The sequence below is a fragment of the Hordeum vulgare genome, chromosome 1H (assembly GCF_904849725.1).
Source record: "Hordeum vulgare subsp. vulgare chromosome 1H, MorexV3_pseudomolecules_assembly, whole genome shotgun sequence".
Taxonomy (NCBI): Eukaryota; Viridiplantae; Streptophyta; class Magnoliopsida; order Poales; family Poaceae; genus Hordeum; species Hordeum vulgare.
Genome location: NC_058518.1, coordinates 39,722,647 through 39,733,299, shown reverse-complemented (window position 1 = coordinate 39,733,299; position 10,653 = coordinate 39,722,647). Strand labels below are relative to the sequence as shown.

The window sequence follows — 10,653 nt, the reverse complement described above, 5'->3', positions numbered from 1 at the left end:
GATGGAGCCCGAGGACACAGGTCCACCACCAGGATGCCGTCGCTGCCACGTCATCTTTACTTGAACAGACTGGTTTTCAAATCCATCCTCAACCATAGAACCGATGGCCTCATCAGGGAAGGATCCAAAAAATCTTTATTCAGCGTCGTCATCACCACCGCCAAACGCAAGACAATGAACAACCTAAAAAACCTAGACTACAAGAACTAAAAATGATCCACACGCGTGGACCCGGCAACCCTCCTCACCACCGACGATCGAGGTCGCCGGAGGACAGCGCTGGAAGATTGTTCTCTCCTAGCAACGGCTAGGGTTCCAGTCGCCAGGGAAGAGAGGAAAACATGTATCTAAATACTTCTAGTTAGTTCTCTCCAACTACAAGTACTTAGATATAGGGGAGTATTTTGATGGTCGTTTTGTGTCATGTTGTCTTTCCGTTGACTACCAGGTAGACACCCTCTGATTACGTCTTCTTTAGAGACAAACCCCTTCTGTTTACGTAATTCCCCAAGGCGCTTTCAACTATTCTACACCAGCTGGGCTCTCTCAGCGCTGGGGAGCGCCCGCCGCACAGCTCGCCTTCTCCCTCCGCTAAAACCCTAGACCGACGCAGCAACCTTCTAGAACCTTCTCCACGATGGCGCTCCTCCGAGCTCTCCGGCGAGCCCTCCCGCCGCTCTACTCGCCGGCGGCACCTCTTTCCCGGCGCGCCCCGGGTCCTCCTCAGCTCCCTTCTCGACCTCTCCGGCTTCTCGATCCGATCGGGTTCCGGCCGTTCTCCGCCGCGGCCGCCACCGCCACCGCCACCGCCGTCGCGCGGGCGCCGGAAATGGGGGCCAGCCTCTTCAGAGGGCTGACGGAGACCAGGTTCCCCAAGCGGCGGCCGGGATTCGTGTCCCGGCGCAAGAGGGCCAGCCTGCGACCCAAAGGTTACGCCTTTCTTAGCTATCATGATTGAAAAATCTGAATGTTTGATTTGGATCATCGCAATCGTTTTAATTTAATTGTGCGTCCCTGCTGCTGCTGTGCCGATTTGTGTTACTCACTCGAACTGCGCGCCGCTCTTGCAGTTTCACTCTGGTTAACACTGCTGCTGCTGTTATTGGTCGACAGGTCCACATTACTGGGTGAAGTGCAAGCCGGGGGAGCCTATCCCTTCGAGCCAGCCGAATGAGGGCAGCGTGCAGGGGAGGAAGGAGAAGAAGCGGATCAAGCAGCGCAAGGACTTTATCATGGTGTGCATTTGTTTATTCCCCTGCAATGTTTGTTTTAGTTCTGTGTTGGGTGCACGCAAGGTTATCAAATTCTGTATGTTGTCTCTGGAGTGGAAAAAGTAACAGGCTGATGAAATTCTGAGAACATAGGTAGTTTTAACAGGGGGGGGGGGGGGGTGAAATTCTGAGGATAGAAGTAGTTTTTTCATGGTACCGAGCAGTGCTAAATATCATGGTAAAATGGAACCAGCTAATCATAGTTTCGACGAGTAGTCCTGTAGGTATTTCAAAAGTATTGTCCTAATACAAACACCTACATTTATACTAACTCACTGTTCTTTATACTTTCTTGCTTTTTTTCGCCTTTTGCTCTTCTTATGGGCTCGAAGAAGTTTGAACTGTGTCAATACTTAGTAGTCTCATGCAGCTTACCTTCATGCTTCATACTCCCTCCGCACCATAATATTTGTTGTTGGGGAGAACTAGACTAGTTCTCCCCAACAACAAATATTTAGGAACAGAGGAAGTAGATTCAAAAACTTGTTTTGTTATAATGTAATTATATACCAAACTTTTGTTATGCTCTGTCCATAGTCTAATTAACTACTTCCTCCGTTCTTAAATACAAGTCTTTCTAGAGATTCCACTATTGAACTACATACGGATGTATATAGACATATTTTAGAGTGTGGATTCACTCATTTTGCTCCGTATGTAGTCCCCTATTGGAATGTCTAAAAAGACTTATATTTAGGAACGGAGGGAGTACATTTGTTATTATTGCTTACATTCATTCATCTTGCTTCGGCAGGCTGAGAAGAGGAAGCGCAAAGCACAGTATTCTGTTGCTGTGAAGAGGAAGGAGGCAGAACGGACAGAAAGAAAGATGGCTGCTGTGGCAAGAGACCGGGCATGGGTGGAAAGGTTGGCAGAGCTAAAACAGATGGAGGCAGAAAAGAAAGCTGCAATGGCTTGAGGGCTCTTCTGGAAACGGCAAGGCGTCTAACTTGTTTTTGCTGCTGCGTTTCATCCCTATTTCCCCCCATATAGCCTGAATTTGTTCTGTGCAACAGTTGTCGACAATGTCACAACCCTTCTGGGTGGAACTCTGGCTGTACCCTTCTATCGACAGCAATCCCAAAATTGCTGATTTTGTTTTAGTACGATGTTCTCAGATTTGTCTTCATTGTAATGAAACATCTGTTCTATGATGTATGTAGAATAAACCAAACAATCTTAGTTGTGTGCTGGTAATCAGAAATGACCAATCTGTGCAACCTTCTATCACATTTGTGGCACAGAAGTTCGTATGGAGTCGGTATTTGGGACTACTAATGATTGATATTGATCTACTGCTCATGTTCCTTGTCCCCCTTTGCATTGTACCCCCGTCAGTTCTGATGTCTTGGAAGAGCAGTTTATTTTGTGTTGCAGAATACTGCATAAATGCACAGTTCTAGATTCATAGATGCATACTCCATTGTTTCAGTCTGCCATTTTATTTGTCAGACATCTACTCCAGCCCTGCTCTTCCGCCCATTTCCCCTGTCATGAGCACTTTGACCCCATTTCTCCAGATTTAGTTGCTGGCAATTGTGGTTCAAGCATGCAAATTGCAGTGGATGCACAATGATCCCTGACCATTTCAGGGTCTTACCTTCCCTAGTGAAAGAATGCTCCTTGCAGGAACAACTGCTGTTATTATACTTCCTGTATAATGAGAGTCTGTGAATCCTCAGCAGGGGGGCACTCAGATGACCTGTTCTAGTGGAATTTGTTGATGCTCAACTCAAATCACGGAATTCGAATGGCTTCATTGTGGGCTGAGATCAAGAGTTTGGTTAGCGCTAAGTCTCCTTCGGGCCCTGACTGCTCAAAATCATTTCCTATGTCTTCGTGAGAGGGCTACATGGGTTGCAAGGTGAGTCCATTTCAAGCTGTTTTTGTTGTTGTCGTTGCTTGTGTTATGTTCCAGAATTTGCATTGAATCAGCATCTTGTTAGACTGATGTAGCTGACACGGGACGCTAGATACTTTGCTTCCTAGAGACAGATTGTCCCAAAACTCAGAACACCTGCAATCCAGTAATCACTTGGAACCTTTTGAGATTCCGTCTAGTATTATTCTTATCGGCGAAGTTGCTGCACTGTCCATGGGGCATCAAGTATTATGTGAAAAAGATCTATGAGAATATATTCTATTCTAACAAATGCTAATCATACATAGTCATGCTTGTGATACCGTTGTTTCGTTCTTATCGGGTGTTTGTCTTATCGTTACATTATTCTGCCTTGAATTAGAAGCGCCTTCTGAAATATTGCTGCGCTGTAAAGTCTTTCCTTACAAGACAACCACATAAAAAAATACCATAGTCCATGGGTGCTGAAGTTGGAGAGCCTGTCTTAGGTTTAGCCTCAGTTTAGGGGTAATCATATCAGAAGGTAGACAGGCCAAAACATGACAACTATAGAAGTCAGACCAACAGTACATGTGCTGATATAGTCGTATAGCTGACTCTGGATTTTGCTCCATAGACATGACATGACTTCTCTTTCGAACTCACCAACTAGATATGTACTAAAAGAAATGTAAAACACTTTGGCTACCATAGTGGAGAAAGGTTAATGTGAATATATGCTGTTGTAACCAATACTAGTTGTAGATGATCACTGCACTTCTTTGTGATAAAAATTATTTGATTTTTTCTCATTTGTTTGCCATCTCATTGTTATATTTTTTCCTTGAGTTAGAACTTAGTTCTTTCTGAAATATCGCTGAGCTGTATCCACTATCTAAAGTGTTCTCAAATCACTTCAAAATGCGATGGTCCATGCCATGAGTGCGAAAGAAGTAAAGATGGGGAGCCTGTCTTAGATTTAGCTGCAGTCTAGGGGTCTACTGATATCATATCAGAAGGTAGGCATGGCCAAAACATGGCAAATACTCCCTCCGTTCCTAAATATAAGTCTTTTAAGCGATTTCACTAAAGGTCTACATACGTAGCAAAATGATTGAACCTATACTCTAAAGTATGTCTATATACATCCGTATGTAGTCCATTAGTGAAATCTCTAGAAAGACTTATATTTAGGAACGGAGGAAGTAGAAGTCACACCAACAGTACATGTGCTGATATGGCCATATATATAGCTGACTGGATTTCCCACCATAGACAAGCAATCTCTTGTCTTCTGAATTCTCTAACTAAATATGCTACAAAATGCAAAGCATTCTACCAATACTGGATAAACTACACATGCCTTCCACTTCACCATCTTGGTACTTTCCTCATGCTGAATATCTACAGAAGATCAATTATTGGTCGCTACCAGAATGCTATGAAGAACTGACCCAACCCCTCGGCCATTTACCATCAAGAAAATATTATACATGAGTTGAGTTCCATGGCTAGCCTAGTACATCTGTTCCCTCCTATCGCGGAACCATCGCCACCTGTAGCAAAAAAAAAAAAAACCATAAAGCAGTGTTAGAAAAACCACAGCAAATAGATGGCCACAAACTGAAACTGCGTTATGTTGCCAGTGTCATCATTACTTTTTTTGTGCAAAGAATTTTGTTAATGAAGAAGCAGCGAAGCATGATTATGCAGTTGTGAAAACAGAACCCCTCCCCCTTCTGTTGAATAAGCACTATACAGAAATAAACTAATCCATTTTTTCGCTTTAATCATGAGACCGTGGAAATGCATTTCTGGGGCTGAAACCAAACATCTGAAGAGAAAACAGATGCCAATGAAAAGCAGCAATCAAATGCCAGAAATGGAGTGACAATTTTTTATTTTGTTTTTATTTTTGGCTGAAAGTACCAGTAGTAGTCCCAGCGTGGGTTGATCTTGGACATGCGGTTTACCCCGTATGGGTACTCGGAGATGGATCGGCGGGCGTTTCTGAAGGCGCAGCACCCGCAGGCGCAGACGCAGATGAGGAAGACGAGCACGATGACGTTGAGCACGGAGATCTTGTGCCAGTCCTGGCGCACCTGCTCCATCACGCCGGCCTTGCACGAGTTACACTGGTAGCACAGGATGTTTGGGGCATTGTTCCACTGGTAGCAGTCCTCGTCCTGCGCTCCGACCGGCATCCCCCCGCTGTATGTGCATGATGTTGGCGGCTTGCAGCACCCAGACTGCATGATAGTGCATGGTTGCATTAGTAATTTTAGCAGCAAAGCTATTAGTTAGAACTACAACTTGTATTAAAGTAGCAGAGGTGCAGGAGCCTGCACTGAAGATGCTCTGAGCTAAAGATTTGGTAGGCCTGGTTTGTTTAGTTTATCTGAAAATGGGTTCAAACTTTGTCCTGAGGTCACACACTCTTTACTGGGTTTTGAATCTTGGTGGTCAATAAATTTGATGTTTTTGTCCAAGTAGGCAATGAACATAAACCTGTGCTTGAGATATTTAATTTACATACATAGATGCAGCTGATGAACTGGATCAATAAATTCTTTAGCTGTTTTTTTATCTTCCCATTTCTTTACAATTTGTTATGTTTGTGCTGGTATAGTTCAGATTATCAGTTCTGCTGTACTACAACTACAAGTATGGAAGAAAATGGAGCAGTAGCTGAAGTGCAAACCTGTATTGGCGTGAGATCATGCTGGAGGTAATCCATGGGAGTCCAGTTGGCGATCTTGGGGCAGGCCTTGGACCCGACGACGCAGGCCAGCGCGGGCTTCCAGTACTTGACGTCCTGCATATGCTTCTGGAGCCACGAGGAGTAGTCCGAGATGTGGTACTCCCTGTAGGGCCTCCCCGGCACCTGCGTGCCCCCTCCCCCCGCCGTGACGGCGAACCCGAACATGGTGAGCCCGAGCAGCATGCCGATGAGGAGCATGATGGCGAAGAGGTAGAGCCACAGCGCCCATGCGACGTGGAAGCAGGCGCCCACGAAGCCCGCGAGGGAGATGAGGAGCACGACGAAGCCGACGATGAGCAGCGGCGTCTGCAGCATGGAGGAACACGTCGTCGTCGAGCCCTTGGCCAGCCAGAGCCCGGCACCGATGACCGGGATCGAGGCCAGCAGCGTCGCCAGGTTGAGGTAGCCGATCATCATGTTGCTGAAACGCTGAGGGTAGTACATGCCGTCCATCTTCTTGCTCCTGCTGCTGCTGCTGCTGCTCAGGTTCGTCCTGCTCCTTCCCTGTTCTTATGTGCACTGCTGCCTGCTGGCCTCTGGTTTGGTTTATATGATATGGCTAGGCTAACTACGGTGTTCTTGGCTCTTCTTGCCCTTAATTTGATTTGGCTTGTCTCACTCTCACTCTCACTCTCTCTTCTACTGATTGGAGTGGGCTGGTGCAAGCAAAGCTTTGGCTTTCTTGTTGCCTTGGGAGGGCTACTTTTGCATCCTGGTGACTGTGCATGTATGTGTCCCTGCAATGGGGGCGTACTTGTGGGTATTCTAATGCTGGCTTTGCCTTTGTGGAGGCCGTTCTTTAATAATGCCGTGGTGGTTTTGGGAAATCTGAGGCACCTAACCCTTGCCTTTTATTTACTTTGTTTCGGTTCGTTTCGAACTTTCGATTTTTTCGCGCTACGTGTTTGATTTCAACCCGTCACCGCCTTTTCCGCCTCTGCACTCTATTTCTTTCTTTCTTTCTTGCAATAGTACAAATTTACAGTAAAATACTACTCCCTCCGTTCCTAAATGTAAGTCTTTTAAGAGGTTTCATTAGAAGATTACATACAGACATATATAGACATATTTTAGAATATAGATTCTAGTTTTCTAGTGAAATTTCTAAAAAGACTTATATTTAGAAACGGAGAAAGTAGTAGTAGGAAGCACTGCAATTTTCAGTTTTTTCACATCCATTGAAACTCAGCCGGCCCACAGGATAAGATTTCAAGAGCATCAAGCAAGCCTTATAACACCAATAAACAAGGATATAAGTATATTTGTGATAAGAAGCATATCTGGCTGTTTTCTTATTTGCAGGAATATAGGAATAAAACCTGCCACGGATTTCCATGTCCGGCATCGATTCTCCATCGCCAGAAAGAAGCATCGGAATTATGGCGCGGCATCGTCCTCGGCTGCCTTAGCCGCTGCCGATGCTTAATCATGAAGCAAGCAAAAAAAAACACATCAAAACACAGGAGATAGGTCCGGCCGGGCTCCGGCTTTCCGGACGACCATGGTGGCCCTTTCTTTCTCCTTCTCCTTCTCCTTGTCCTTACATCAGAGTGCACGAAGCAGGCCCGCTTTGCTTTATAGCCACATACAGTATAATATACCACTTTGCATCCAAGTAAAAAAGATGCAAGGAGGAGGGCCCTAAGCCAGTCGTCTTGCTGCCCGGATCAGTGGCGAGTGGAAAGCGCTGTGTCGTGTGCATAATGCATCAACTTTTTCATCCTTTGCTCGCCACCTTTCTCTCTTTCTTCCTCTTTGATTGATGGTTTGTGTATTCTCTTTGGGCAGGATAAGCTCGTCGGGATGCCGGCGGCCAATCGGCTTAAAGCGATGATTTGCTCTAATGACAAAAAATGTGGCGCCGCTAACCGCATATTATACTTTAAAAGTCTTTTTTTCTTTTTCACTGCCCCGAGGAAGGTCGTCTTCTCTGGAAGCAAAAGCGCGTTCGGGACGACGGAAAGCGCGCACCGGAGAAGCGTTGGGATTCGGAGAAACCTTCTTGGGTTTGGGTGGCTCGAGATGGAGCCATGTTATTATCAACGTTTGATTTGATTATAAGATGTTTAAAGGGGTGATGATGATCTTTGATGATGCTGACAACCGGTTTCCTTGGTCACTGGCTAAGGGTCACATGTTCATTGGGTACCTGAGTGAGTGAGTGATCGTGTTGTTGCTTGGACAGGAAACAGATGGTGAATCTAGTGGATGCGCTTCTTTTATTGTTTTGAACAGTCACATGCGGCAGTAGAAAGGGCACTGAAGTCTAGAGCAAAGTTTGTGTGCTCGGGCACCTTGATGCCTTTTTTTGAAAAAAATCAAAAAACATATTTAAAAGTTTAAAAAAATAAAAAATCCTGTGGAAACTCTTATGTATTCATTACGAATCAGTGAAATTTCGTTTTGAAAAAATGTAATTTGTAAGTTGTACAAAAATAACAAAATTTTGGCCCAATAACAAAAAAATTCCCATTTATAAATATGTATTTGTCATTTTTTTGTATGCCATGTGTGAAAGTAAAGTGATTTGAAATTTTGCAGATACATAACATACATGTTTGTGTGTGTCTACAAAAAGTTTCAGTTTTTTTTACATTGTAGAAATATGATTTGAAATATGCACCATTTGCAATTTTCGACTGAAGTCTCACAAATGATTGGTTCTCCTGTGTACTTACATTGCGCCGGACTCCTGCACTGCACTCCCAAGTGCACAAGCCAGGCATCGTGCATTCTTCTTCTTCATTATCATCTCCTTCCTCAGCTTGTTCTATGCATAAATAAATTCTGTGCTTACGCCGCGTGATAACCCGACACGTGGGGTCATGTAAATTTTCGACGAAACAACAGGATAGTGATGTATTTCATTCATGAAGAGAGAGCATTGACAACTTGACAAGAGTACAGAAGTCGAAAGAAGGGGAAAACCTGGCGCTGGATACCAGTGTAAATAGCCAGCTTATACTTTTTTCAAATATAAAGATATCCCTCTGTATAGAAATATAACATCGTTTAGATCACTGAGTACATAGATGAGATGTTTCAAAGGGGCTTGAATATCCGGTCGGGTTGGCTGATCCCGGCCACAGAGGGTGCACATGGGCTTGTGTTGGACATTGCCGAATTATCTTTGGTCAAGCACAGGGACTTGTGTTGAGAGTGGCCGAGAGCACAAGTCGGCTCCCCCTTGGCAGACCCCCATCGTCTCGCCGAATCCTTGAGCTCGACGCACACAATCCAAGGCTTGCCCTTCTGAACAGACTGGGCTTGCTGATGAGGATCGCACTCTTGACCAATGCTGCAATAAACAAACAATGCAAGTTACTGTTTCCACAATTCTTTTCACTAGTTATTGGCAAAGGGAGTTAAAAGGAAGGATGGCAGCTGCAACGGATTCTCTCCCTCCGCAGGGCCGTCAAACACGGATATATGCTGCCAAATGGATACACTGGGTTAAGCCACCGTGATTTATCAGCATAAAAGGGATGCGGCAACGGACAATACAACTCAAATGAAACCAAAAAAACAGGGGGAAGAGATGACAAGATCAGAAGAACACCAGCCTTACTCTCAGAGGGAAAAGATGATACTCAGAAAAAAAACCGCACCATACTTGTTTGATTGTCTTGTAAAATGCGCTCGATGGCGCGTGAATGCAGCCTGGGCTCCGGAATGGGCGACCACTTTGTCAAATGCAACGAATGAACGATGGAACACAGAATTTGAGCTCGGGAGCAAATATGAAATTTAATGAAGCCGCTACCCTGTATCTTGCAATATCTTATTCTTATGATTTAAGATGTATTCCCATGGTTCCTGAATAATCTGGTAATAAAGAGATGGATCTGGTCATAAAGAGATGGCCAGGTACAGTTATCACATAGTATAAGCTAAAAACATGTTAAGTCAGCAAACATAAAAATCTTGCAGTAGGTAAGCAGGACAGAATTTGGCAATTATTCCTAAAAAAAATTGAGATTGCATGATACGATTTTTTAAGATCTTAAAGGTATAATCAGGTGCAACCCATGTCGGTTGGCACACCGTATCAACACAACAAATTCCATCCAAAACTAAGCATTTATCCATTGCCTCCATTGCCTCCATCAAAGCATCCATGATGTTGTAAAAAAGGGTGCAAACCTTGGTGTCAGCCACCAGTCCTGATTGATCAGCTGATGTTTTCTTGACGAATAAATGATTTAAAGGTTCCGTGCTGCACAGTTTGGAAATACAAAGTCAGGTGAGGATTGTCGCATGATACATAAATGTACATGATTGCACTGGGCTCAGAAAATCAGGTACTGACCCTGACAGATTGTGGTGAGATGCATCCCTGGAAATGCAAAGTAACATGAAGCACTTACAAACAGATGTTTGAGCATGATAGAATAAATTATAATGTGTTTCACCCATGAACTTTTTGATCGAGATATTTACTGATTCAAGCTCAAAAAAAAAGGAACTGAACCCAAGATTAGGCCTTGTTGCCATGTTTGAATAAGTCACAGATATTGTTTAACAATAAAATCAACTGATACAATGCTGATTCTAATTTTTTATAAGATAGCTTTGAGGTCCTGTGGTAATTTATCACTGTAGTTTAGAAAGAGACAGAGCATTGAGCTGTCAATGGTCATACATGTCCAAAAATGAAAACACTGTTAATTCAGCTTGATTAAATCAGGAATGACATCTGCTGTGATATGCTCCGAAATATTAGTAATCTTTTCACATTAGCAAATGCGTCATGTACCAGACAGCCATTGTGTGGAGGTGGC

General features: G+C 44.1%; 3 protein-coding genes and 1 long non-coding RNA gene across 5 annotated transcripts in view; 2 read left to right on the top strand and 2 right to left on the bottom strand.

Moving 5' to 3' along the window:
- Nucleotides 1-515: 515 nt before the first annotated feature.
- Nucleotides 516-2,501, top strand: LOC123410595. Its single transcript, XM_045103573.1, has 3 exons — nt 516-929; nt 1,114-1,235; nt 2,026-2,501. Exons 1-3 carry the CDS (start codon nt 638-640, stop codon nt 2,188-2,190), a joined length of 579 nt encoding a protein of 192 aa, XP_044959508.1. The 5' UTR covers nt 516-637; the 3' UTR covers nt 2,191-2,501.
- Nucleotides 2,502-4,341: 1,840 nt separating this feature from the next.
- Nucleotides 4,342-7,168, bottom strand: LOC123410430 (tetraspanin-6). Of its 2 annotated transcripts, none has more exons than XM_045103409.1 (3): nt 5,813-7,168; nt 5,041-5,360; nt 4,342-4,667 (listed from the first exon to the last, which is right to left on the bottom strand). In XM_045103409.1, exons 1-3 carry the CDS (start codon nt 6,323-6,325, stop codon nt 4,628-4,630), a joined length of 873 nt encoding a protein of 290 aa, XP_044959344.1. In that variant the 5' UTR covers nt 6,326-7,168; the 3' UTR covers nt 4,342-4,627. The 2 variants fall into 2 exon arrangements, with proteins under 2 accessions (XP_044959344.1, XP_044959413.1); XM_045103478.1 differs by having other exon boundaries at nt 4,454-4,667; nt 5,085-5,360.
- LOC123410694 lies at nt 6,272-8,094 on the top strand. The gene is made up of 2 exons (XR_006613093.1): nt 6,272-6,358; nt 7,175-8,094. It is a non-coding gene; the product is annotated as an uncharacterized LOC123410694 (long non-coding RNA).
- A 684-nt stretch (nt 8,095-8,778) lies between these two features.
- Nucleotides 8,779-10,653, bottom strand: part of LOC123410335 (protein Rf1, mitochondrial-like) — a 4,720-nt gene continuing 2,845 nt past the window's right edge. Inside the window, exon 1 of the mRNA XM_045103300.1 lies at nt 8,779-10,653. This exon is cut by the window's right edge and continues 2,845 nt beyond it. The gene's annotated coding sequence lies outside the window, so the exon portion shown is untranslated.